The sequence below is a fragment of the Miniopterus natalensis genome, chromosome 20 (genome assembly GCF_054644295.1).
Source record: "Miniopterus natalensis isolate mMinNat1 chromosome 20, mMinNat1.hap1, whole genome shotgun sequence".
NCBI lineage: Eukaryota > Metazoa > Chordata > Mammalia > Chiroptera > Miniopteridae > Miniopterus > Miniopterus natalensis.
The window spans coordinates 15,837,255-15,865,201 of NC_142100.1; the positions used below are offsets into that span (position 1 = coordinate 15,837,255).

Below are 27,947 nucleotides of genomic sequence, written 5' to 3' on the forward strand. Positions count from 1 at the left end.
GTCTCGCGAGGAGCCCGGCGTCAGGAGGAAGATGCCGAATCCTCAGCTGACGCCCCCCGCCCCTGCCTGCGCGGCTTTACAGGTGACGGACCTGGCTCAGGCCAACCGGAAAAGGCCTGAGGAGCGCTTTCAGGTGAGCTCTCTTGATTGGCAGCCCGGAGGGGGAGGGCTCCGGGTACGGTTGCCCCGCCTCCTCACGTCGGGCCGGTTGGCGCCATCCTAGGGGAGGTGGGCGGGCCCTGGGGTCCGTGTCCCCCATTGGGCGTGGGGGGAGGTAGAGCTCCGACGGACCTAGGGCCCCGCCCCCGGCCTTGCCGCGGCCAATGGGTGCGGCGCGTGGGCGGGGCGTCGTTGTCGTCGGCTGTGGCTGGGCGGCTGAGGCGGCTGAGGTGGCTGAGGTGTCCGCTGAGGCTGAGGCGGCGGGCGCGGCCGTGATGGCGAAGAGCCCTGGAGAGAACGGGCCGCGCTCGCCCGCGGCTGGGGGAACCCTGTCGGGGACCCGGGAGAGCCTGGCCCCGGGCCCGGACGCGGCAGCCACCGACGAGCTCAGCTCTCTCGGCTCCGACTCAGAGGCCAACGGCTTTGCTGAGCGCCGCATCGACAAGTTCGGCTTCATCGTGGGCTCGCAGGGTGCCGAGGGCGCGTGAGTAGCGCCGGGGGCGCGGGGCCGGGGCCCAGCGCGGGACCCGTGGTTCGGGGGGGCTGGTTGACGCGGACCGAGCGCCCTTAGCACAGAGCGGATTGTCTCCCTCCCAACCAGGAACTACCGAACCCTTTTGCCCCCTGCCCCACCCCCATCATCCTCGGCAGTCTGACCTGCCTCTCACCCTTGAGACTACTTCTGACCGATTGACCCACAGGCTAATCCCACCTCCCCCCCTCTGCCTCCCCCCTCGCCGCCCAGGAAGGTCCAACACTGCCCTCCTCCTAAATTCAGGACAGGCACTTGTCCCAACATTACTGCTGCCACCGGGCCTTAGGGTTGATTGACTTTTCCACCCCCTGACAGGCTCACAGATGGCTGTCCCTCCCCCAACAGATATTTTCTATTCTTACCCCCCCCCCCAAGACCCACAGACGCTCTTGTCTCACCACCTCACTACCCCCTCACCAGGGGGACATCTTAGGGACAGACTGTCCTGTCCCCATGTCATTCCAGAACAGAAACAAAGACCTCTGGATGGACTCACATTGGTCAGCTATGGTACAGACAGTCCCTTCCCCTCATAGAAGGGTCCCAGTGTGCTCCCCTTCCCCCTCAGAGGCAGATTTCTTCCTGTCACTGGCAACAGGTAGGCAGACAATCACCTCTTCCAGTACCCACAAGGTGACAGTGCCTCACCTCCAGGACAGACTGTCTGCTGTTTCTGTGTATGCTATGGAAATGTGCACCTCCTCTTAAAACACAGAGTGGGGGAAGGGTTGCAGGCCGGGCGACAGCAGGATCCAATCCCCTACCCTCAGAGCACCCAGGCACCCAGCTCTCAGGCAGAGAAATGTGAGGCAATGGAGCACCACCTTCCTTCCAAGTTGGGTAAACTGGGCAGCCGCACTCTGCCCCATAGAACCCACAGAGCCTAGTCCTCAGAGAGACTGTATGTGTAGGCTGGTGGTCCTCTTAGGAGAGATGGACTCTAGAACCCCCTCCCATCCCAGCTGCCCTGTCACATGAGACCAGTGTTCTGCACAGAACTGACAAGCCTCCCTTGTGATATGCCTCCCCTTCCACAGAGATAGCCCCTTAAATCACCTGTGGGGGCCTCCAGCACTGCTGAGTGCCATGACCCTACTCCAAAGGGTCCTTCCTCCCCTTCTCTGACCAGTTGTGACTACCTAAGGCTCCTGCAGCCTCTCGTACATCTTCTGGAAGTGTAAGAACTCCACCCCACACAAGCAGCCCCATCAAGGTCACTTCCGGGATTTTCCCCAGACTCAAAGCTTCCTAGTCACCAGGCCTCCTCCTTTGGAGAAATGTAGGTCCCTCCCCTAAGGAGAGTTCTCTCTTACCCACTAGCTCTGTTTCCTCCAACCTCTCCCCATTTGCCCACACCATGCTAAGCCTACTCCAGTCTAGAACTCAGAGAGCACCCCTGTTCTCTCATCCTGTTTTGACGCTTTGTCACAGTCTCCTAAGGATTAGCTTGTGAGAACCCAAAGGGAATTTAAGGTATATTTTTGAATTGAGGGGCAGTCACCAGGGACCAGGGCTCTGGGAGGGATGGGGTCTTGAGACGTGGGAAAGGAGTTTCCAGTTGTATTTGTGGGTTCTTGGAAGGAAGAGCTTAGATTTGCTGGCGAATTCTGGGAGATATGAATTCCTACTGCATGTTTATCAGGAGGTTAACCAGATCTTGGGGTACAAAGCAGTGTGATATAGTGGAAAAAGACCAGACTTAGGAAGAACTCACACTTCTTGGCTGTGTGACCTTGGGCAAAATCCTGAATCTCTGAGCTTGTTTATTTTCTGTAAAGGGCAACAATAACACCTACTCCCAAGATTACTGTGGGGATTAAATGAGATCAGCTATGTGAAGGTGCTTAGCACAGTACCTGGCACAAATAGTGGCCCAGAAAATGTTAGTTTTCTTTCTTTTCCTTCTAAGAGTCTGAAAATTGAGAAAAATGAGGGTGTACCTCTGGTATTTGTGGACGGAGAGAGGCCCCAGTGGGAGCACCTCCCTTTGGCTGTAGTCCCCAACCAGGCTGTCAGACATCTGTCTTCCCCACCCTCCAACCACAAACCCTGTGCTTTGCAGACACCCTCTGCATCACTGGTGTCTGTAGGTCTGGGGCTGAGGTGGGATCCCAGGTCCCTTTCTCTCTCCCTACCTCACTTTCTAAACCCTGTTGGTCAACCTAAAATCTCTGGTGTCTGAAAGCTTTGATGTTCCCTGCTTTGTTTATATTGTGGTTCCAGAAAAACCAAAAGTAAGTCCCTGCCCACAGCCATAAGAGGGGAAGTTATGGGAAGTTTCAGGGTGACCGCCCTGAACCCAGTCTCGTGGTTGAGAGCTAGGAGTCCATGTGCTATCCCAGAGAAGTGAAACATTAGCACTGATGGCTGCAGTGGAGATGACAGGGACTCTGGCTCCAGATTAAAGGTCCATTTTAGCCATCCCAGGCCAAAGGTTGTCTCAAAACGGTTAGTTTTGGCAGTTGTTGGGGGCTAGAGGAATGGGGAAGAAAGGAGGTCAGAGGCTACCCTGCTCAGGTGACTATTAGGTGCTTAGCATGAGTTGATCTTAAAATCATAGACTGTTTGAGCTGGAAGGGATCTTAAGATTGATCAGTTTAACCATTATACAGATAAGGAAACTGAGGCCCAGAGAGGAGAATAACTTGCTTAAGAACACACAGCATATTAGTAGCAGAACCAGGACTTGAACCCAGGGTTTTTGACTCCCAGCTCAGGACAGTTTCCACTGCCTTCACCATCCATTTATATGGCCTATGGTCCTAGAAGAAAATCAGGTGCCAGGCAGGTAGAACATAAGGTTCATAGTAGGAACCTACCTATCCTTCCCTTCCCTGGCTCAGCTCAGCACTTTTGACTCCCTCCGCAGTGTAGGACTGGGTGGTCATTACCAGCTCATTAGACTGATCAGCTTTAGGTCTGGCACCTAAAGCAGACTTACTCACCTTTTCTCAGGCCTACAGCAGAGTAAATGCGCAGTTAATATTTATTTACTGAATGACAGTTACTGACAGACATTTCAAGTCAGAAAGCTGGAAGTGACCTTAGAGATGGCTGTCATCATACAGATTGATAAACTGAGGCCTGAGAGAAGTGATTATTAGCCTTATCTCTTCGGTCTATTAGGAGCAACATCAGGAATTGAACCCAGAACTCCTGATTCCTAGCCCTCGGTCTTTTCTACTTCACCTTGTCTGTCTTTTGAGCCTACTCTGCAGGGAACCTTTGGTGGGACTGAGATGGTCACCACCCACTCTTGAGCAGTAGCCAGTAAGTGGGGAAAGGGAAGAAAGCAGCCAGCCAGTGAAGGGTCCGTGGATGGCATGGACACAGACAGGGGTAGTGGCAGCGTTAGTTCTTTTGGCTTGGCTGGGAACTGAGCTTGTTGTTGAAGCCCAGGAAGGACCAGAGGGGGAGAAAGTGTCCTCAGCAGGGAAGGGTAGGAGGAGTAATGTTACCATTCCTATGACTTTGGGGGTAGGAAGAGCAGACCTGTTTTTTGGGAGGGGAGGGGAGGGTGTCCATTTTGTAGCATAGAGGTAGTCAGGAAGGGAAAGAAAGATATAGATAGCTGGTCTTGCTTGAGGGAGATAGCCTGAGAGATGGTTCCCTGACTTCCCCCTTATTTTTCTTTGTGATTGCCAGACTGGCCTCCTGAGGCTGGAGCTTCCCACCCAGCTCCAGTCTGCTCAGTGCAACAGGCCAGATGAGGTGGGGATCTATGTTCTCTGGGATCCCGTGGGTGTTGGCTTCCTGTTAGGGGAGAGAAGGATCTGAGTTGGGCCCAGGGAGGAACATCTGGAACAGTAGTATTGTCTCCTGTTGATTTAGTTCTCCTGTCCCCTGGGCCCTCTACTACTCCTAGCCAATTATGGCAGCCCTATGACTTTGTAAATCATAGAATTGGCTTAATTGGCATCCTTATAGTTTGTTCTGTGCCAGCTTTTGTTGAGGTATGGCCAGGGCCCTCCTGGCAGGCCAGAGCCTGCCTCCCTGCCTTCCCACCACCCTCTCCAGTCTATAAGCTCAGAGCATCCTATTTTCTTGAACTATTACAGTTCCCAAGAGAGCATGGAGTTGGCAATAGAGTGATCCCTGGGTGGCCCATCTGGGAGGAGGCAGCTGCACATGTGAGCCCTGGTCTGTGACTCTAGACCACAGGCCCTCCATTTTCTCTCCTCCTTCTCATCCTCCAGCTTCAAAGGAAAATCCGGTTTGGTGGCCTTGTGGGTGTTCTAGAGCCTCAGACAAGACTTGACTTGGTGAAGGAGGGGGCCAGCGCACCAGCTGCTGCCCTGGGAAGGTGCCTGTGTGTCCGCCTGTTAGGAAATCCTAAGCTGTGGGAAAGAGATAAGGTGGTGGGACCTGCTTGATGTTTTGTCCTCCTAGCATCTGTGTCTGAAACAGGACCTCCAGAGGGTCAGTGAGGCCTGGCTCTAGTCCAGCCACCCAATCTGTTTACACTAAGGTGGGGGGAAGAAGGTGCTCTGTGCTCCTTCCTCACACAAGCTCTGCAGCCTGGCTGGCTGTGTGACCTTGGACATGTTGCTTCACTTTTCTGAGCCTGTTTCTTACTGAAATGGTTATAATAATACTGACTTTGCAGGGTGAAGTTTAAATGAGTTGATGTTTGAAAAGAGCCTGGCTCATAGCAGGTACCCAGTGAATGTTCCTCCCCCTCTTAAAGACTGGAGTAGCTAGTGGTCTTGTCTTTTCATTTTCTGTCTCTGGCTTTGATAAGTGTCAGTGAGGTCCATCCCCTTTGGGCAGGAGTCAACCCTAACCGACAGTGAACCCTCACTTTCCTTTGAAAGGTGTGATTATCCCCATTCTATAGATGAACATTCTGAAGATCGGAGAAGAAAGTGCCAGAGGTTTGCCAGCTAGTAAATGGCAGAACTGGGACTAGAACCTGTTTCTCAGTGTTGAATCCAGTGACTAAGCTTTGCGAAGATGTCAGCAGGCAGGGTGCCAGGTGCTTGCCAGTCCCTGAGGCCTCCACACCCAGAGCAGGAGTTAGCAGGAACCTGTCTACCTCCCCATCCCAGTGTGGAGGGCAAGGCAGGTCTCAATACAGTGAAAATCCATGGACAGCTAAGTCAGAAAAGACCTGGTGAAAGAAGATTCTTGGGGAGGCCCTAGAAGCATGTCCAGATTAGCCTTGGTCTAACCCTCCCATAGCCAGAGACCACACTGCATAGCTCTTGATACCAAACTAGTGCATAATGGCCATCTGACTTTGATGTGCAGCTTGCACCTTTTGGAAGAAGTGTTTCTGTGTAGGTATGGGAGGGATTATGCTTTGTGTACAGGTGAGGAACCCAAGCCTGAAGAAGCCTCACAGTTAGTAAACAATGGAGCCAGATTAGGGAGAGATTCCAGATCTTCTGACTCAGCCCATTGCTACTCCAGCTATATGTCACTGCCTGTACTCTTCCTTACTCCAAGCCAATTGAGCCTCTGGGCTAGGGTGCATTGCCCACCAGAGAAAAACCCTGCCATCATCGATCCATTACCATTGCCCTGGCTGATGACTTTCCTTATCCTATAGGCACCACACCTGAGGGGAGAGGAGGCCTCCTTTAGTTGATTTGTCTGCCCCTGGCAAATCTGCTACTATCCTGAGCCCAGGTACCCTCCCTAGGAGAAAACTCTCCTGGCTGCTCCACTGGCAAACCAACACTCCTGATGCTTCACCTGCTTAGAAGCCCCCTATCCAGGATTTCAGGGCAGCTGCCAACTTTAGCTTTCTCTATTTCATCTTTCTCTTTCCCTTCTTTGTCTCACTACACCATACTCCATTCTATACGCTGTCAGCTCCTCAGAGGCTGTCACAGTTTAGCTCTTCATTGTTCTTCAGGTAGGGAAATAGCATACTCAGGAGCCTGGGAGAGAAAGCCAAGGTTACTTTTGCTAATTTATCCATCTTAGCAGTGGACTTATTTACAAAATATCTATTGAGCACCTACTCTGCCAGCCCCTGTGATACAGAACTGAACAAGATCTTGTTGCCCTCAAGGAGTTTACAGACTTGTTGGAAAATGAACCACATACAAATCATTATAATGTTGGGCAATAAAGACTGTAATTGAGGTATGTGGTTGCTCTGGGGATATAGAGGAAAAAGCAGCCAGCTCCACCTATAGGAGCCCAGAAAAAAGTGGCATTTGATCCAGGGCTCAGGAGCAAGGGAGGATATTCCATTGGATGGAAGGGAATCATGTACTAAGTGCCCCAAAAGCCAGCTGTTTGAGAAATGTGATATGCAGAGGTGACAAGAGCAGGAAGCAGGAGGATCATGTGAAGCAAGGGAAGGCTAGGAAGGTAGGTTGGGCAGACCATGCCTAGCTTTGAATATCAGACTGAGCCCTTCTTGTGTTTCATCAAGGTCAGTCTGGTGCTGACGTGGAAGATGGTATTGAGTCTAATTGGGAGAGTTTGGGACAGACCAAAAGAGCTGTGAAGAGGCATGGAAGAGGTCCGGAGCTATGAGGATGAAGAGGCAGCAAATCAGTAGAGCTTGGTGCCTGACTGACTGTGTGGACTGATGGGGAGTTGGGAAGACTTGGGACAGGCTGAAGTGGCCCTGGACTCTCACAGAACCCATCCTGGGGCCATCTGGCCACAGGGAGGGAAGGGCGACTGTGACCTTCCTCTGTAGTAGACAGCGAGCTGCTGTTGTCTCTGCTTTGTTACAGCCCTGGACTCCCCAAGGTGCCTGGCATGGCTGGCATGCCCAGGGCACATCAAGGGGTTCTTTGTCTCTCTCCAGTAGGAGAGCGAGTTAGCTGGCCTGGTTGGGAGGGGGTGGGGTGAATGGTACTGAACTTTTGTGGTCTCTGCCCAATAAACATATTGGATGGCAAGGAAGGTTGCAAGGAGAGAGGAGTAAGGTCTGAGGGCATGGAAAACCTACCTTAGGGCAATGTGCAGCTATTGGGGATAGGTTTGGGGTTTGGGCACAGGATTAGCTGATCAAGGGGAAGCAGATAATAGCTGAGGGCTGGCTTGACCTCACCTCGAGTCACTGTGTTCCTTGCTTGCTATGTGACCTTGAGAAAATTGCTTAAGCTTTCTAGCTTCAGTTTCCCCTAGATATAAACTAAGGCATTTTTAGTGGAATGATGTTGAAGAGTTCATCTGCTTCTAACATTCTGAAACTGACCTTGGAATATAAGAAAAGTTTTTGAGAAGTTTTCTTACGACGTACCACAAACATGAGGAGTTGTCACAGCACAGCCTACAGAATCCGATGCTTCCGGCATGCGCTGTTCCTCTTGTGAAAGGATCTCCCTTTGTGTATAGGACAAGTGCCCCTCATATTTTTGGGAGTGTAATCAAATCAAAGGATGCTTTGATTTGTCTAGCTCTTTGGTCTGCAAAGTGCTTTCATTCCCATTGCCTTGCAGTAATCCTTACAGGAGCAATGGGAAATCAGTAGGGTAAGTTTTCTTTTACCCTGTTTGTAGACAAGGAAACTAAGGCTGAGCAAGTGATGGAACAGGGCCTGGAACCAAGGACGCCTCCTTTCCAATTTTTCATTTTACCAAAGCCTGTGGCTTCTCTTCCTCCTCCCTGTCCCTGCCTTAAGACTTTAGCTCAGCCCAATTACCTACTCTTCTCTTGGAAGGCTTCTTAAGTTGGTTTTTTGTTTCGTTATTATAGTGGGTGGCACACTTCCTGTCCCAGTTCTTCACACACAGCCACTCCCATATACCCCAAGACAAGGCAGAAACAGGTGAGTAATGAGGGGGCCTAAGAACATAGTGCGTAGATCTCTTGTTCCTTCTCAGTGCACTCTGGGCTCTGGACTCTGTGTGTCCAAAAGTGATCCTTCCCAGCCAGCCACTTTTAGAGGATGCTCCTTCTTTCCCTTCCCTCTCTGTCTTGGTTCACAAAAAAAGAACCTAAATTTGGGTGTGGGAGAGCCTGGGTTAAAGACACCAGCAGACCTGGCTTCAAGTCCTGGCTCTGTCACTTTCTTGCCATGTGCCCTCTCTGAGTCTGTATTACAGGCCAAGTGGTGGTATTGGGAGAAGAGGCAATGTTGGTAAAGCAGTGTTTGCCACACAGTAAGGGATCCATGATACATCTGAATGTGAATTATACTCTGAGGTTCACTTCAGGCCTTTGGCATAATGGTGAGAAAACAAGGCAGCATGGGTGTGAAGATCCAGATCGCCTCATGTGCTCTGCTGCCCACCCATCCTTGGGCTTTGGGGGTAAGGCAGGAGCCGGTACTACTCAGCTTGTGGTCTGGAGCTTTCTGGCCTGCCAAGGCAGGTTGGGAATCCCCCCATTAGTTCCTCATTGAGTCATTTGCAACAGAGTTTTTAGATGACCCTGACTCTGAAGGCCCTGATCTTTCTTCTCTTTGGCCTGTGAAGATAATAAAGCAGAAGTGAGAACAGAGGTAGGGCTCCTGAAAGAGTCACTCAAAGCATGCAGCCATAAGGCTGCCTGGGTCCTATGCCCTCCTTGGTAGTGGCAGTCACTTGTGAAGGAGTCAGAGTTTGTTTCATAATTACCACCACCCTCCTGTGTTTTTTGTAGACTTTCATCCTGACCTTCCTGTCCTGCTTCTGAGTGACCCCTTCCATCCTCCCAGTATAGTCACATGGTAATGCTGTTTCACATAAGAACCTGCCTGGTGAACCAGGTTTTCACTGACACCACCTCATTTAATTTTGTGAGATGTACTTATCTTGTGATCCCTATTTTACTGAGGCAGACACCAAGCTCCAAAAGGCCAAATGAGTTGTCAGGCATCACACAGTTTATGGCTTTGAATCCACTAAGCTCCAAGCTCCCTTGGTGCAGAGCTTGTGTGCACTTAGCCTATTGGACAGCACTGAGTTCTGGAGTTGAGTTTCTTCATCTGCAGAAGGAATGATAATTAGAGGACCTGTCTCATGGGCTTGTCAGGATTAAATGAAACAATGTAAGTTAAGTGTTGAGTATCATGCCCACTGCATAACAAGCGCCTGGTAAGTGTTATAACATAACAGAGTTATGTTAATTGAATATTAGAATTATAATGTTGTAAAAGGCCATAATCAAGCACATCTGTGCTCACCCCTGTGCTGAGCTTCAAAGAAGATCCAGAGCTGGTATCCAGCCAGAGAGAGAGTGCTCTTATCAAGCACTGCCTGTGCTCTACCCACCTGATCTTAGGGTAGAGGACAGTATTCCTATCTCCCTGAGGAGAAAACAAATTCAGAGAGCCCGAGGTCACAAAGCTAACAAATCTGTCAACACAAGACCAGCTAGGTACCAGGCTCTGTTCTAGGCCCAGGTCACACTGCAGAGAATGAGACAGGCAGAGCCCCTGCCCTCCAGGGACAACTTTGTGGAATGCTGCCTCAGCAGAGTGGACAGTTGGGGGGAGAAGCCTTGCCTGATTTACTGGACTGCTCACATTCCACAAACAAGCCTGGTCCTTTTCTGTTAACTTGTGTTTGCTCATACTGTGTCTTCCACCTGGGATGCCCTTTCCCCTTTCTCAACCTGGGTACATCCTATAATCCTTCAAGGACCATCTCAAAAGTCAGGTCCCCTTTAAGGCTTTCCCTTAACACCCTTGCTCCCACCCTGGGGGCTTCTTGCAGTCTCCTAGCACGTTCTACATGCTCCTGTGATAGCACTTGTATGTGTCCTATTTATTTACTCACCCATCTGTCTCCTCTGCCAGATTGACTTCCTCAAGGGCAGGGAATGTATTTTTTTATTTTTGTAGATTCAGGGCCTGGAACACAGCTCCTAGAGAGATGTGTGTGGAATATAATGAAGTGCTGACTGTGTTTTGGAGTAGTTAGGAAAGGCTTTGTAAAGATGAGAGGAAGTCCTGAATGAGGCCTCAGAAGATGAGTGGGACTGAATAAGAGTGGGGGTAGAGGTAAGGGAAGGCAGCTCAGAGAGAGGGCTACCTAGAGATAGGACTGGGGGAAAAAGGGATGTTTAGAGGGAATAGGAGTAGCCTGAGATTTCTGTTAGATAAGGAACACAGTAGGGGACCTTAAAGGAGTCTGGGAAGAAGAAGGACCTTATGTAAGTAGTGTGTCAGGTCTAATTTGGTAAGATATATCAATAAGATCTAGCAATTTGGTAAGTATGCATAAGGGGGCCTTACGTGAGTCAGGGTGGCTGCAGATGCCCATAGTGACATTGTGATCTGAGGACCCAGCTGCCAGATGGGGAATTTCAAGCATTATTCTTCCTGGTAGGGGTAGGGGTTTGGGGAAGGGATGTCTTAAGTTTAAAATAGTCTCCATACCTTTCTATAGTTGTCAGAGTTGTCCTGGGGTTTCTGCTTTGGTCAGTGCCTTTCCCTAGCTGAGTGGGAGTGGGGGAAGGGAGAGTCCTTGCTTTTTTTGATCCAGCAAGGCTGGTGCCTAAAGGAACCATTTCTTCCATCTGAATCTCAGGGTTGGGGTGGGGATGGGGTTGAAGCTGAGCAGAGTGGAGAGCTGGGCAGAGGCCCAAGGCACTGAAGCCAGTGAAGGGTGGAGAGAACCTGTTTACCATTGTGCACTGACCCAGGGCTAGAAGGAGCAAAGCGAGGGAATTCCGTATGGGAAAGGGAGGCAGGCCCAGAACTACTTTTGCATTGGGAGTAGAGGGGAGTGAAGCAAGCCAGACTCTCTCTCGTCCAGACAGGGAGCCTGGACACTGCCCTGCCTCCAAGTCAGGGGCTGCCAGACCGCAGGAGGGAGCAGCAGGCTGCTATAGACTGTCTTCCTTTTCCACACTGACTCACAGTGTGGCCTTGGGCAGATCACTTATCCTCTGGGCTACAGGCCTCCCTGGCTATCTGGGGAGGGGGCTCACTGGGTGATCTCACAGTCCTCTCAGCCCGACTGTTGGCCATTTGCACACCACCAACGCACCCTCTTTTGCATTCCAGTTTCCTGTCATCGGTTATTATGATAGCATAAAAGCTATTTATACTTTCAGTCATTACCACCTCTTAGGTTAATGAACTCCAGAAGTTGTTGCCCAGTGTGCAAAGTAGGTCAGCTTTTTATTTATCCTCACTTCTTTTTCCAGCTCCTGGTGGGAGAAGGGATCTCTGTGTTCCCTGGATCTGTGATTAGCCATATTCTCTCTCAGTTTTCCACATTTCCATGTTGCTCACTTCTGTTCTTCTCAGCACAAAGGGAAGTGGTTCTTTATTGGGTGAGGAAGAAGAGGAAAGAGAATGTGACAGGTATTGAGGCAGTGTTACATGTGGGTACTTTCTCTTTATTAGATAGTTTAGTGCTCAAGTGGCAGCTTCCACTTCTAGGTTGTGTAACCTTGGGCAGATTACTCAACCATGCTGAGCTTTAGTTTTCTTGTCTATTAAATGGAGATAATAAAAGCTACTTCCTTGGGGAATTGTGTGCCTATGTAGTGCTTGGCAGAGCTAGTACATGGCCAGTGCTGGAAATGTGTCAGCTCTTACAGCTCTTACCACTGCCCTATGAGAAGGTAACATTGCCTCCATAGTATAGATGGGGAGCCAGAGGCTTAGAGAGTGGAGCTGTCTGCCACTTTAATACAGCTATAAAGTTGAAGAGCTGGGATCAGAAGCCAGGAGTTACAGTCTGTGTCATTAAGTAAATATTTTAATCTCTTGGGGCCTCAATTGCTTTTGTTTAAAATGGGGATAATCCTGCCCTGCTGCATGTGTATGTGTCTGTGGTATATGGATCAGTCAGATGAGAAAACAGATGTGAATGTGTGAGGTAAACTGCAAATACCATTTTCTGGCCACCCATTAGGCTGGTCCCTTATATATTTATTCTTCATTATAGTCCTATAAAACTGTGAGGTGTGTGTTATGGTCCCACTTAAAAATGAAGTTGAGACTTAAGGAGGGCAAGTATTTTGCCCATGGTCTCTCAAGTGGAGGATCTGTAATGGAAACCTAGGTTGGTAGGCTTCAAAGTCCCCACTCTGTTCACTCTCCCCCACACCCCAGCTGGCCTCCCCAGTGGTTGAGATGAGGAGAATCAATCCTTTGGCCTGTGACCTTGGGCTTTCTGCTGGAGCTGTTTTTCTCTTCCTTTGGGCTGATTTGGAGAGTAAAGCTTGGAAGAGTAGCTTAATTGGTTCCTTGGGACCAAGGTTCATCTTCCACTGTCACATAAAGAGGTCATGGGCACAGGAACCAACCTGACTGAGCCTGCCAACCAGAGAGGATGAGATATGCCCGGGCAGAAAGCAGACAGCTGGAAAGACAAGGGGAGCGAGAACCCCAACCTGCAGTCTCAGTAGCCTTGGGAAACAGTCTTGTCCCTCTGAGCTCTTGGAAGACCCCAGCCTCTGGGTTTGGGGAGAAGGCATGGGAACTGGTTGCTTACAGAGCATATGGAGTCAGTGGTATGCCACTGCCACCTTGGGCTGTGGCGTAGCACAGCATACCTAAGCCTAGCTCAGCCCAACAGAATCTGGGATCATGGGCTTCCAGGCAGCCTACCTTTGTCTCCTCTGTGCCACTCTCCCTTGGGAGAGGGTGGCTGGCAAATGGCACATTGCCCAGGCTTGCTGTCTCCAACTGAGGTTCTGCTTGCAGGCTGCATTCATTCAGCATTATCAGCCTCATTGAGCATTGCTAGTGGGCAGGCTACTCACTGAGGCAGTCAGAACACAGGAGGAGAGGGTTAGACTGTCTCTAGGGGTTTGGGGGCCAGAGATAGAGCTCTACGGCAGCATCTTTAGAACGGCCTGATTTCCCCACAGCCTTCCCAAGGGAGCCAGAAGCAGAACACAAGTCACTGTGGCAGAGGGGAAGCCCTGGTCCTGCCATTTATTAGCTTTGTGACTTTGCCCAAGTCATACAACCTTCCTGAATGGGTCAAGTTTTTCATAGGCCAAATGGAAATAGTAATTAATCTATGAGGGATCCACCTTACTGGGCTATTAGGAACACAAATAAAATTACTGTAGGCAGCAGTGGCTTATAGCCCTGAATGCAGTGCAGATGAAAATCATGATGTCATGGCAAAAACCAGGCAGGTACCTGTTGAATACCTGTGAGGTACATACTGGGAGTTACAGAAGTTCAAGACCCAGTCCAGTTAGGGAGGGACAGTGCAGAGCAATATGAGCAGGTTGGAATGACTTGCTCATTTTAGACTTCATGTCTTGATTTAATGAATTAGTGATAAAATCAGTTTTGGGGATTGCAATCAGCATTGAAAACAAAGAAATATCATAGAATAGTATAAAATTGAACTGAAATATCTGAGTGCATTAGTACATGTAAGAGTAAATTGTTTCATAAAATCTATTTTGGTTATATATGTGTGTGTATATATATATAATCTCAGTATAAAATGTATTTCTTACTGTGGGTCTCAGTTTAAAAACTTTGAGAAATAGTGTTCTTAAATCAGGATGAAAGTCTTCAGGTTGGAAGACAGTTAATGAGATCTAGGTAGGTGTGGAGGCTGAGGGCTTGACCTGTAGAGACAGAGGGGTGTAGTGCAAGGGTCAGAAGCATGGACTGTGGAGTCAGGCAGGCCTGGGTTTTAGTTTCAGTTCTGTCACTGCTACATGGCCTTGAATGAGGCACTTAACCTCACTAAGTCTTGGATTCTACTTCTGTAAAATGATATTATGGTAGGTTTTTAATGAAATGTACATGAGATAATATATGTAAACCATTTAGAAAGAAATTGGTAAATAGTAAATGATGTACAAATGACAGCTACTGTTGCTGCTGTTATCATTGAAGTGGTTGTTTTATATTGGGCTCTGAAAGGGTTATGGTGACTTGGAGAGGGGAGAAAAAAGGGCATTCCAGGTAGAGATGAGTGAGTGTCAAGGGATAAATAAGCAGAGTATGTTCCTGGTATGAGAATTGTACAGCCTTAGAAGGGGGTGTTGAGATTATAGGAAGAAGGTACCAGGAAAATTTTGGAATTACATGAGGCAGAAAGTTTTTTAACAGTAAAAAACTTCAGCAATAGGGTGGCTTCACCTGGAGATAACGCCCCATATCTGGAGGTATTCCAGCAGAGGCTGGGCTGCTAGAGACTGTTCTCCTTAAGTTCTTTTGATTGCAGAGACCCCCTCAGGCCACCTTAAGGAAAGGGGGGTTTTCTGAAAGGTGAGTGAAGCCCTCAGACCTGAAGCATCCCCCCATGGGCCATTTGATTCCTTAAACTGGTCACATGGTCATCTTCCCTGTCACTAGAAATAGGTTCATGCTCTCTTCCCACTACCAGGAGGAAGCCACCTCAGGGCCTATATCTCATCATGTTGTTAGTAGGGGCAGCCTGACCTCAACTTCATCTATGGCTCCTTTCTGGAGATCCTTTGAGGGTCAATTCACAATGCAAGCCATCCAATCATATAGGGAAACTGAGGCTCAGAGAGGGCAAGGGACTTGCCTGTTGTAGAAAGGATTCCTGTATTAGACACCAGTTTGATCAGATGCTTTCTGAGGTCCTAACTGACTAGACTAAAGGATACGTGAATCTTCTGATTTTTAATAAATGGATAGCCTACAACTCTTCAGGGTACATCCTGTGCATAAAGAGAAGTCTGTCTGCGGTTAGAAAGCATGTGGTGTGCTGAGCACTAGGTACAACTAGACTTTCAGTATCTTCTTTCTCACCATTTCTCACCATTTAAACTCTGCTGATGGAGGAGAAGCCATTCAAATGACCATATTTCCTCAAAAATTATCTAATTTAAAGTTTTAAAAATCAAAATAAAATCTTTCAGTTGACATGTACATTTAAAGTAGTGGTGGATTTTTTTGGTATATTTCTGAGGAGGTCTTGCCAAATCAACGGTGTATCTTAGAATCCAGGAAATATGGTTGTTTGTTTTGTACCCAATTGAAATTCCGGTTTGAGGTCTGATGTTTGGGCTTCGAAACAGCCAAAGCTGTTATCTGGCATCAGTTAAAAAAGAAAAAACACTGAACTTGAATGTGTTCCCCTGTGTATCTGCATTTGGGAGAATGGGTATCTCTGAGGCCCTGCAATCAGATCTTAGCAACAAAGACAGACAGACCCAAAGGTTGAGGTGTCAAATGGGCATGTATTACAGGGGAATTCTTTGAAAACTGGTAATCTCAGGTGAAAGCCTTGCCCTCTATGAGCCTTAGTTTTCTCATCTGCTAAATGGGGGGATTTGATCAGACATGATCCACATCCATGACTGCCAAAACTTCCTATTGACTCAGTATGGGCACTCCCTTTTATTTAGTTAACTAGAAGGCTCATCCCCTGACTTGTATAATCGAGTGTTTTGTAGGTGGTGAAAGGCAGGATGGCTTGTGATGCATGGTTCTTTGGTTTCCGCTCCCTGGGTGTTTAGGGGTTGCCCGACCTGATCTAAAGGTGTGGTCTCTGCTTTTCATCTCTCAAGGAGGGAACGGGAGTGTCCTCATGCCTTGGTTTTGCCTCTAGGTAGTGAGAGGGTCAGAAGTTCAAGACTGGGATGACCAGTGTCAGTGTTTCTAGAGGCACCAGGTTTGCCTTAGGCTGTTGTCTCTCCTCAGCTGTTCGGCTCTGAGGCTATTCTCAGGCTTGTGCAGTTCCCCAGAAAAACTGCACTGAAAAAGAAGACCTGCCCTTTTGTGTCTCTGAGGCCTCCGCTCTGCCAGGGCCCCTCCCTCTGCTCTTCCAACCAGTAAAAGTCACAGCAGAGCATTTCCTTCCGTCAGAGAGAGAATCAGAATTGAGGTCTGGGCCAAGCTCTAGCCTCACCATGTCCTGTTCCTGAGAGCCTCCTCCCAGTCGCCTCAATGCCTTTAGTGGGAGGTCAGGCAGGACTGAGTGTAGGCTCTTGGCTAGGATTAGACTTGGATTTGAGTCTGGGTTTTTCCGCTGATTTACTGTTTGACTCTGAGCAAGATACCCTGTCTGGATATCTTTTTTAAATGGAAAAAATAAGAAGAAGCACAAAAAAGAAATTTAAAAGATCTATAATCATCTATTTTAAAAATAACTTTAAGAAGAGAGAGTGCATATAGAGGTGCACATATACATTTTGTTGTTGTTTTACTGATATTGCTCTGTAGGCTAAATAGTAAAACATCTATAAATACCCAGCCTACAAATGCTAGTCTCCTCCTTCTCATTTCCCCTCAAAGTTAGGTGAACTCATGAATTCCTGGGGACTCACTCCTTAGAAGAAGCCCACTCACTTGAAGTACCCTCAGGCAAAGCCAGGGATTCCTGCCCCAGCCTGCCTCAGCTGCTTTTGTGCCTGTCTACCTGCCTGGGGTGTGTCTCTATGCTAAGGTGTTTCCCCCAGCAGCTCTAGAGAGCACTCAGTGCTAGTAGAATGTTAAAGCCATGAGGTCCAGGACTTTGTTCTGGTCACAGGAGTGCTTCCCCACAGCCTGCCCAGAGGCACTGGCCCTAGAACAATGCTGACACAGTTGTGATAGCTGCTCAGTTAGTAGATGTACAAATACAGGTGGTATTTGTTGGGGCTTTGATGTGTGTGTAGAATTTTGATTGGTAGAGACAAGTTGGAGAGCGTTCCAGCAAAGGGACTGGCACGAGCAAAATTTGAAAGGTGGGAAAGGGCCAGGGTGTAATTGGGGAAACTATGAGTAACTAGTTTTGCTGGAGTGAAGAGGTGAGTATGTTATTTCTGTACTTGTTTGACTAGTTTTTTCATCCAACTCTGCACTTTGTACTTAGGCCCTCTGAAGAGGTTTATGTATCAAGACAAATCCAGGACAGGAATGTTTTGCTTTGGTGCACAAATGCAGGCACTCAGGCCTCTGCCTCAGAAAGACATTGTGACCCTTGGCCCCTTGACACATTGAGGGAATAGGCACTTGAACCTGATGTCTCTCTGGACTATGCTTTTCAGGGAGGGGGCAGAGTTTCCTCTCATCTGTGTTAGGTCATTCATGAGTTAGCAGCCCCAAAGGGAATGGCTGGAATGGAGGGCAGGGGGAAGAAAGAGGACTGACCAGACTGGCGGCTAGGGCCTAAGCCAAGGCCTTTGCTTCTCTTGGCACCTCTGATGGGCCCTGCCCTCTGCTCCACAGGCTGGAGGAAGTCCCCCTGGAGGTGCTGAGGCAGAGAGAGTCCAAGTGGCTGGACATGCTCAACAACTGGGACAAGTGGATGGCCAAGAAGCACAAAAAGGTGAGGGGCCTAGCCTTGGGCCTTGGGCTGGGAGTTGGTAGCCTGTGGAGGAAGAGGAAGAGGGAGAAACTATTTCAGCTTAGAGGAGCAGGGGCTTCTCCAACTGCCATTTGCCTTAGGTGTGCCCCATCTACCAGCTCTGTAATGGGAGCAGAAGCTGTTTGGAGAGCAGGGCCCAGCCTTCACTTGGTCCTCCCACATGACTTCAGACTCATGCAAATTTTGTCCTGTAGTCAAACTTCAAAGCTGCTCTTAGCTTAAAGCTTATATGGGTAGCTTTCCTCCCCCCCTCCTGGGGAAGTCCTTACTGCTGCTTACCTATGGGGAGGACTTTATAATAATAAATGTCTAGAACATTTGCCATGTGCTGGACACTTGACTTGGATAACCCTTATAACAACCCAGTGAGATTGGTAGTAGTGGCATCTCCACTTTATAGAAATGACCTGCAGAATCAAAATTTGAACCAAGGTATCTAGTAATTTTAGTGCCTATGCTCTTTATCACCACAATAAGGGAACTTCCTTACTCCCTAGATTAATTTGATGAGTCTCCTATTGCCTCCTGGCTAAAGCAAAAAGAAAGAAAAGCAATCTCACAGTTTAATAGTCGTATAAAAACGAAAACATGAGTGGGCCTTGTCTAGTCAGCCTATCTTTAGGCATCAACTCTATTGCCTGGTAGGAATGTCCTTGCCCACCACTCTTATGAGTATGTGTTGATGCTCTTGACCCCCTCAGCAGGGTCTACTTACTCCCTGGCCTAGTGGAGGCCTGCTCAGAGCCACACAGCTGGGGTCTCTCTGTACAAGTTCCTAGTGCAGAGAGTGAACCCACTGGCTCGCTGTCATCAGCAGATACAGTGCTGTGGTCCAGGCTGGCACAGCTAGCTGCAGGGCCTAGCAGAAAGCTCAGGATCAAAGATCAGGTATGGGCTTGGGCCCAGCCTCACTGCCGTCCTCTCTTCATGTCCCTGGCTAGCTGTGTAACTTTGGGTGAGTCACTTCATCCTTACAGCCTCAGTTTCACTCATCAAGTGGGAATGACAATCCTGTTGCCAGGCTTCTATGAGGTGGTGACTGTAAAGCCCTGTGCCCATGGGAAGAGAAGTGCAACTAGGCCTGGGCTCTTTTCTTGCTGTTCTATGTGGGCTTTCGGGGACTCGTTTTTTGCTTATTAGAATGCCTTTCTTTCTCTTTAAAAAACAAACAAACATATTTTTAAGGCAGCTGTTCCTCAACTGCCTCCAGTCTGACTCTGGGGTCTGTTTCCCTGCCTCCTCACCCCTCGGACTCCTACCCCGAGCTTCAGCTCCCTCTCCACTGTCTGTTGTGGTTACTAGTGACTCTGACCTTCTTGTCACAGCCTCCCTTGCAAATGGGGATTCCAGAGGGGTGCCTTGGGGAGCTACTCTCAGCAGAGGAACCAGCACCACTTCCTCTTCCCCTTTGCCTCCCTAACACTGTGGTTAGAGGCTGAGGGCTATCCTTGCCTAGCAGGGCCCACTATAGGAGGCTTCACTCCCCTGCCCCTACCCAGAGGCCCTAGCCCTCTGCTCTACACCTGCCACCTCAGTTGTGGCCACACTGGCCCTGGGAGGTTTGCCTGCCTGGCTGTGCAGGCTTGGGCTCTCCCTGTGGTGAGAAAGTCATGGCACAGGAAGGACAATACCTGTTTCATGAAGTGTGTCCAGACCCAACACTATTCCTGGACTTATCCTGAGTCCCCAGGAGGGGGGCCCAGCCCTGTGGCTAGAATGCTGTCTTTCCTTCTAGGGCTCTGCTCAAGCAGTATGAATTCAGCAAGCAGGGTGTGGCCTTACTCAACAGCCACACAGGCCTCCTTTCCCAAGGCATTGCCTCAGAGAATGATAATCCCTTAGGCTTTCTGTTTACTGGAGCACTTTCTTTTGCTTTATCCTTACTGATCCCCACCATTGCCTTTTCCTAAGGCAGGCAGGTAGAGATTACCTCTGTGCTGAGGAGGATTCCAGAGGCCAGTACGGGAAAGGCTAACTGAACTCCTGGATTTCACTCCCCAGCCCTGAGCCTGAGTGAGGGCATGGCCTCTTTGAGAACCTTAGTGGACTGAAGGTGTTCCTGGGCTCTCCTGGAGCAGGCCAAGTATGACAGGGCTGTGATGATGTAGGAGCTGGTTCGGCTGAGCTTCACCCTGAGGGGAGCTTAAAGGACCTGTGACTCTGGGCCATACTACATCCCTTTGTCAAAACCTGCCCAGACTAAGAGGCTTCCTTAAGGAGACCCTTGTCTCACAGCAGCAGGAAAGCATTCCCAGAGTATGGAGCAGTTCCCTTCCACTCCCTTCCTCTCCCCACTTTGCAGGCAGTCCCAGAAGCTTAAGTTTGACTCCTGTGACCAGTCACTCTGCTCTTCCCCTCTTGCCCTTAGCCTCTGTCTCCTTCCTGGTTCTTGACTCCTTCTGACCCTTGGAAAGTTTTCTCTTGTTTGTGCTGGTCATCAGGAAGGCCAGGCTTTCTGTGTTCCCTCCTCTGAGAGTTTGCAATGGGACTGTTTGAGGGGGTTTCCAGGTGAGGGGAAGTTAGGTGTGATCTCAAGGCCCTGTAGCTCCTGTGTTAGGCATCCTCTTGGGATGGAGGAATGGAGAGGAAGCCATCATTTATTGAAAACAGACTATTAGGCATGCCCCCCATTCTAAGAGAATCCTTGGTATTGTCATGCCAATCTTACTATTAATGAGAAGTAATTGGCTCAAGGTCAATGCTGGATTCAAACCCACATTCAGGTGCTCTTCCCACTGCCCTAAGTTACCATCTTCTTCATCCAGGGCAGGCTGCTTAGTGCAAGGGTTGAGGGGAGTGTCTTTCCCCTACCCCCATTCTGTAGGAGTTTTGCCTGGCTACCTTTGTTCTCATCCTTCTTGACCCTTAGCATTGAGGGTCAAGGAGGACGATCAGGGAAGTAGCCTCAGAGCCTCATTCAATCCCAAGCCCAGGAGGACCTTGTGTCCCTTCCTGGCTCTGAGAGGCCAGTGAAGTAGAAAGTGCATGGGACTGGATCCCTCTAGCCTGTATAGTGCAGCTAGGAGGTAGTGGGGTCCTCTATGGTGTGGTCACCTCTGATGGTATGGCTTTAATATTTTTCCCACTCTTTGCCTCATTTTCCCCATTTGTGAAAGACATGTTTTTTCAGAGTGGGTTTTGGCAGTGGAAGCCATTTTTTCTGATAAAAATAGCTAACGTATGAATTAAACAGTAGCTCTGGGTCATGAGCTATCCCAAACACTTCCTTCCTCACCTCTCCTAGTCTGTGAGTGGTAGGGAAGACCTGTGCCATTTTAGCACCCAGGCCAGCTGCCTCTGCCCTAGAATGGTAGCTCAGGGTTAGGGAGAGCAGAAGAGAGGGAGAAATTCTTGACCAAAACAAAGAGGAAGCCATTTTAATCAGCTCCTATCATCCTTCTGAATTGTGTTGAGATCTCTTCTTTCTAGGCTGGCTGTGTCCTGCTACCTAGCTGCTTAAACAAATACTCCCATGAAAGTGCCCCAGCCACATTCTTGTTCATTTCATGAGCTACCCTCCCTGTGGCTATCGCTGTGCCCCACACTGCAGATCCCTTCCTGGTGACATCCTATGGGGCTCCTCCAACTTGTATTGTTCAATTTTGATTCAGAAAATGGTGACAGATATTTAGAATTCGTGGTAGACCTCAAGAATACCTACATTGTCCTTGAACAAGGGGATGTGAGGACTCTGCCATCACCTGGTGGCAGCACATTTAATTGCAGTCACCACCACTCCTCGCCCTCCCCCATCATAGGATCTGCATTGTAGCAATGGTAGGAAAGTCCTCTTTTTCCCCATTTTCTGCTCTTGCTAATGTGCTCACTGAAGGCCTGCCAAGCACCAGCAGAGGGGCTGGGCTGGCACGCAGCCTCTGGGGGAGCTGCCATGGTGGATGCATTGGCACATTCCTCTCTTTTACTTTCAGATCCGTTTGCGGTGCCAGAAGGGCATCCCACCTTCTCTGCGGGGCCGTGCTTGGCAGTACCTGTCAGGAGGCAAGGTGAAGCTACAGCAGAACCCTGGAAAGTTTGACGTGAGTTGCCTTTCCTTCACCTTGTCCTTCCTTCCACATCTCTTGACATCTTTTCCATGGAGTGATCCTCCGTGCATTCACCTGGACCTCAGCACTATGAGCAATGGATGGAGCCACCCATCAAATATTTAACTGCCCATTCCAGCTTTTTTTCTTGACACTCACTCAGGTTTGCTTTCTTGGGCTCAGAGGGCCACCACCCAGCTCTTGTTCATCAGGAGGGGACACTCAGACTAGTTCCTTGATTGCGTGTGCTTAGGCCTTTGGGGGCTTGCCCAGTAGGGCCACACAACCCTGAACACTTCCTGGCCTCCCATTTTCTACTCTTTCTCTTGTCTCATCCAACCCAGCCAGACATGATTCACCTGTGTAGCTTATGGGGTTATAAACACTAGGGGTGGCAGAGCCAAACTAGTATCCTTAAGGGTCAGAAGCCATTTAGTGGCCAGGATAAGAACACCTCTCTATTCATGGGGCTGCTTGGGCTTTCCTGGTCTGGGAAGCTCCTCTAGCCTGCTCCCAACTGTGGGAGGCAGTTGGCTTTTCTGGGGTTGCCCCAGCTTATCTATCAGACCTGGCCCCAGGCATTATGGTTTCTCCCAGGCTCTTGGGACTGATGAGAGAGCTGTTGACATAGTTCATGCTTTAGTCCTGTGGGCAACTTGTACTTAGTCTGCTTCCCTGCTCAGTCCTCTGGATTTCCTTTTTATTGATTTTTTTCTTCTTTTAAAGTTGAGGTATGAATTTATATAGAGTAAAATGCACACATCTTAATTGTGTTGTTCAGTGAATTTTGACAAATAATACACATGTAACCAACATGCAAATCAAGATATAGAACATATCAAACGACAAATAAATTATTTTTCTTTGTGTAGTGCAGTTAACCCTTGAACAACACGGGGTGAAGGGTGCCAACACCCCTCACAGTTGAAAATCGAGGTATAACTTAAGTTGGCCAACTGCGTATGTGGATTCCCAGCATTGGGTCAAAAATACAGCTGACCCGTGAACCATATGGGCTTGAACTATGTGGGTCCACTTATGTGAGGATTTAAAAAAACTGTATATATTGAAAACACTAATTTGAAAAGATATATGCACCCCTATGTTCATTGAAACATTATATATAATAGCCAAGATATGGAAGCAAAATTGTCCATTGATAGACAAAGGATAAAGAAGATGTGTTAAATTTATATAATGAAATATTACTTAGCCATAAAAAAGAGTGAAATCTTACCATTTGTGACAACATGGATGGACCTAGAGAGTATATGTTAAGTGAAATAAGTCGAACTGAGAAAGACAAATACCTTATTATTTCACTTATATGTGGAATCTAAAAAACAACAACACAAAAACAAATGAACAAACAAAACGAAACAGATACAAACTTATAGATACAGAGAACAAACTGATGATTGCCAAATGGGAGGGGGGTGGGATGGATGAAAAAGGTGAGGGATTAGGAGGTACAAATTGGCAGTTACAGAATAGTCACAGGGATAAGTACAGCATAGGGAATATAGTCAATAATATTGTAATAACTTATGTATGGTGGGTGTCAGATGGGTCCTACACTTATCAGGGTGATCACTTCGTGAGGTATATAATTGTCTAATCACTGTTGTATACCCAAAATGAATATAATATTGCATGTCAATTATAATAAAAAATCTGCATATAACTGGACCCGTGCAGTTCAGTTCAAACCCACGCTGTTCAAAGGTCAACTGTACTTTGTGTTTCTAAATGGTACACATGCTTAAAATGTTCACAGAAATTGAAAGGAAATAGTTAAACTTTGTTGAAATCTCAACCCACAGAGATGGCTCTGAGGTTAATGTTTTGACAAATGTCATGTCCTTCCAGACAGCACTGGGTGCAGAGCACACACACATACTCACACACCTTCCTGAATAGGTGACTCCACTTGCACAGGGAGATAGGTAGCAGAAGACTTGGGATTGACAGTTCTGAGTCAACCTAGCTTCCAGGTCCAGCTGCACCATTTTTCTAATCACAAAGCCTTGGGCAAATGACTTTTCTCTGACCTTCATCTGTGAACAGTATAATGATAGGACTTTTATGATTGCCTTCCATCTTAAGGATGTAACATAAGATGAGTCTTGAATGAAATTCCTAGAAGTTACTACCAGCTACAGCTATAATGGACATTCTTACCCACACAGGTCTTCCTGGAGCCAGGATCACCTCTCAGGGTTTCCAGGGCCTTCCCCACCCTTACCTTTTTGCCCCTGCCCAGGCTTTTTCATCTGGGCTTCCTGGCCTGTCCTCAGGAAGGCACAGTCCATGGTGGGATTGGGTGGGCATTGCCCATGGGGAGGGGACGTTTCTTTAATACCTGGGATAGTTGTATCATCCTAGCCATCCCTAACTCCTAATATATTCTCTTGCCCTTGCTTCCAGGAGCTGGATATGTCCCCTGGGGACCCCAAGTGGCTGGATGTGATTGAGCGTGACCTGCACCGACAGTTCCCTTTCCATGAGATGTTTGTGTCCCGGGGAGGACATGGGTGAGCAGGCTGGGCATGGTAGTCTGCTGGTGGCTTTAGGCCCTGTTCCTCAGGAGTCAGAGGAGGTAAAATGAGTTTGAGGGTATATGGAACCCAGGAGCTAAGGGCCCCAAACTCTACTTTTAGAGTTTTCCTTCCTTGGTTTGAGTCTGATGGGTCCTCTTAGTGTCTCTTCTTACCTCTTGGGCAACTTTCATCATTTACTCCACAGTGTTAGAGCTTGCCTGGCCTGATCATCTTCTGGAAACAGGTTTTAGTATGGAGAAAGAGTGTTAGAGATAGTGGGGTGAACAGAGGGTATGTAGGAAGGAAGAGATGTGGCAGGCCAGGGTACCAAGACAGACACTTGGGGTAAAGGTGGGCTGGCTGAGGTGCCACAGCTTATGAGTGAGGGGTCATACCTCCAGCCCCCAACTCATCCTTACCGGGTAACTGTATCTGGCATCCTGCCCTAGTCTTACGGCCTGCTTTCTCTGAGGCTTTACTCTCACCAGTCAAATGGAGAAAGCCCCTTCCTCCATCCTCTGGCCATATGAGAGTTTGTGTGCTGCAGTGGGAGACTGATCCCCTTGGTGACCACAATCGGGTCACATCCCCTTTCCAGAGAAGTGCATATTCTGAGACAGATCTAGTCTAATAGGGCACAGATGAGGGCAGTGGGTGGCAGAGTCACACATGTCATTCCTGCAATGCTTGGCCTCTCCACAGTCAGCAGGACCTATTCCGTGTGCTGAAGGCCTACACGCTGTACCGACCTGAGGAGGGCTACTGCCAGGCCCAGGCACCCATTGCCGCTGTTCTGCTCATGCACATGCCTGCTGAGGTACCGCTAGGCCCTGGGCAAGCAAGTGGGCGGGAAAGGAACACCCAGCAGCAAGGCCTTATGTGTCTCTCATCCACAGCAAGCATTCTGGTGCCTAGTGCAGATCTGTGAGAAGTACCTGCCCGGCTACTACAGTGAGAAACTGGTGAGTGCTTGCTGGGCCCAGGACCTGTCCTGGAACCTTCCCCAGGCTGGACACCATTTGTGGCCACTCCACAGGCACTCCTGCCCCCACCTGAAACCTTCCCAGCCTTCTGTTGCTTTCAAGCTGAAGTCCCCAGGCCTGCTAGGGTCAGGTCTCCCAGGCTCCAGCATCATCAGTTCCACACTTGTTTCCATCTCAACCATCAGCTGTCTGGCCGCTCAGCAGGATCACAGTTCCTCCAGTGCACCAAGTTCCTCCCTGCCTTGGCATAGACTTAAACCTCTGTCCCTTTCCTTCCCTTCCTTCTTCTAACTCCTCCTTTCTGCCCTCAGGGAGCTTTCCTTGACCCTGACAAGTGGGACCTCTGGCACATACTCACTCAGTGTTCCTGCCATGTTCTGGGCACTTAGCCCCCCTCCCACTCTCCCTAGTCTTTTTGCTCCTGTGACTCATGTCTCTCTGCCCTTTTTCACATGTTCATAAGGGGGATTGGCAGCCTGTTGGCTGCTCATTGTATCCCAGAACCCAGCATGAGGCTGGCTCCCTGTATGCAGTAGCCACCTGCAGAAGGAATTAATGCTTGCCTGGTGCAGGGGGCGGGGGCGTAGACCCTGCCCTGGCTCATGCGGGCCCATGGTCATGGCCTCACTGTTCCCCCAGGAGGCAATCCAGCTGGATGGGGAGATCCTCTTCTCTCTGCTACAGAAGGTATCGCCTGTGGCCTACAAGCACCTCAGCCGGCAGAAGATCGACCCACTGCTCTACATGACAGAGTGGTTCATGTGTGCCTTTGCCCGTACCCTGCCCTGGAGCTCCGTGCTGCGTGTCTGGGACATGTTCTTCTGTGAAGGTACTGGAAGGTACAGAGCTGAGCTCTGGGGAGCACCCCTGCCCCCAGCCCAGCCCACAGGGGGTCTCTCTTTTCAGAGAAACTTCCTAAAGGCCCCCTTGCACTCATTGCTTGCACCCCTATACAGGAGTGAAGATCATCTTCCGGGTAGGGTTGGTGCTGCTGAAGCATGCCCTGGGCTCCCCAGAGAAGCTCAAGGCCTGCCAGGGCCAGTATGAGACTATTGAGCGGCTGCGAAGCCTCAGCCCCAAGATCATGCAGGAGGCGTTTCTGGTCCAGGAGGTACGGGTCCCACACCTTCCCCTTACCACTTGGAGGGGGAGACATGCAGGCCCTTTGGAGGGGAGCCTGGTAACCTTCTGTCCCTGAGGGTGGGTCATTGGTCCCAGGCTCAGTGTTCAGCAGCCCAGCATCCTTCTATCTGAACAAGAAGAGGGGCCCAGAGAGGCCTAAGTTTGTGGGGCCTTCCTGTTCTGAACCATTTGGGAATGAGAGGAGCTACAACCTACCACTCCCTCTTCCTCCCTAGTACCACATCCATGGCCTTGGCTTTAATTTCCCTTTTTCCTTTCTTTTGTGGATTTTTGTCTCTTAGAGGCTGTAATTAGGTGACACATAGTTAGATGAGTGGAGTCATGAGCTGTGGGCAGCTTTTTCCTCTGAGGTAGTAGGTCTCAAGTGCCTAGCTCACCACCACTAGGGGACCAGACTGTCATTCCTCCTGTGGTCAGCCTTTAGTGACCAGGACTGGGGGACTCTGAGGCAGAGTGGGGACTCAGCCTGGGAGGCAGAGGGGAAGATTCTTCTGGTGCCCACCTGCCTGTCACTGTTCCCACAGGTGATAGAGTTGCCAGTAACAGAGCGCCAGATTGAGCGTGAGCACCTCATCCAGCTACGGCGCTGGCAGGAGACCCGGGGTGAACTGCAGTGCTGCTCCCCGCCCAGACTGCATGGTGCCAAGGCCATCCTAGAGGCAGAGCCAGGCCCCTGGCCCACCCTGCAACCTTCACCATCCATCCGCCTGCCCCCAAATGCCCCGCTCCCTGGCTCCAAAGGCAAGCCCAAGCTACCCAAACAGATTCAGAAGGAGCAGCAGAAGCAGAAGACGAGTGGGCAGCTGGAAAAGACCCCAACGCCAGATCAAGCCAAGGGGGCAATCGCTGGGGGAGATGCATGTCCCCCACAGGATGTGCCCCCAAAGGACCCTGTCCACCAGGACCCAGCCCTTCAGGACTCAGCTCCCCAGGTTTCAACCCACCATTGCTCCCAGGAGAGCCTGACATCCCAAGAGAGTGAGGACACCTACTTGTAACCCTGGCGTCTCAGGCCTCCAGGGCGGGGTCTCCACACACCTATATGGTTCACGGACTGACACTCTAGGGCCTGCCCCACCCTCTGAGGGCCCGGCTGCCTGGCCACTGGGTACAGAGAGCCTGGCTGGCCCAGTACAGATTCTGCCTGAGCCTCCTTATTTATTTTCTCCAGAGTGGAGCTCAGTCCAGCCCAGCTGGGGCAGGCAGAAGTGAGGGCCTCACTCAGGCCCCTCTTTCTGGGGGAATGCTCCCCAGGGCTAGGGCACTGACATGGGGGGGGGGGTGCTCTTTGTGTAAAATAGAAACATGGTTTTTGTACAGAAATAAACAGGTTTGTATAGAGAGCTGGTGTGCAGCTAGGAACTGGGCAAGGGGGTGCCACCCCTGGTGCTCGGCAT

The 27,947-nt window shown here is 49.5% G+C and overlaps 1 protein-coding gene across 1 annotated transcript; it reads left to right on the forward strand.

Annotated features, from left to right (window-relative positions):
* The first annotated feature begins 323 nt into the window (after positions 1–323).
* On the forward strand, positions 324–27,846 carry TBC1D10A (TBC1 domain family member 10A). The gene is made up of 9 exons (XM_016198577.2): positions 324–643; positions 17,703–17,802; positions 21,771–21,878; positions 24,312–24,418; positions 25,127–25,241; positions 25,321–25,386; positions 26,047–26,236; positions 26,364–26,518; positions 27,075–27,846. Exons 1-9 carry the CDS (start codon positions 324–326, stop codon positions 27,546–27,548), a joined length of 1,635 nt encoding a protein of 544 aa, XP_016054063.2. The 3' UTR covers positions 27,549–27,846.
* Positions 27,847–27,947: the final 101 nt, after the last annotated feature.

Excerpts from the sequence above, each read along its gene's own strand:
- TBC1D10A (XM_016198577.2), top strand. The coding sequence starts at position 324 with ATGGGTGCGGCGCGTGGGCGGGGCGTCGTTGTCGTCGGCTGTGGCTGG. Across the intron at positions 644-17,702 it reads TCGCAGGGTGCCGAGGGCGC|GCTGGAGGAAGTCCCCCTGG; the intron begins GTGAGTAGCGCC and ends TCTGCTCCACAG. Across the intron at positions 26,237-26,363 it reads GGACATGTTCTTCTGTGAAG|GAGTGAAGATCATCTTCCGG; the intron begins GTACTGGAAGGT and ends ACCCCTATACAG.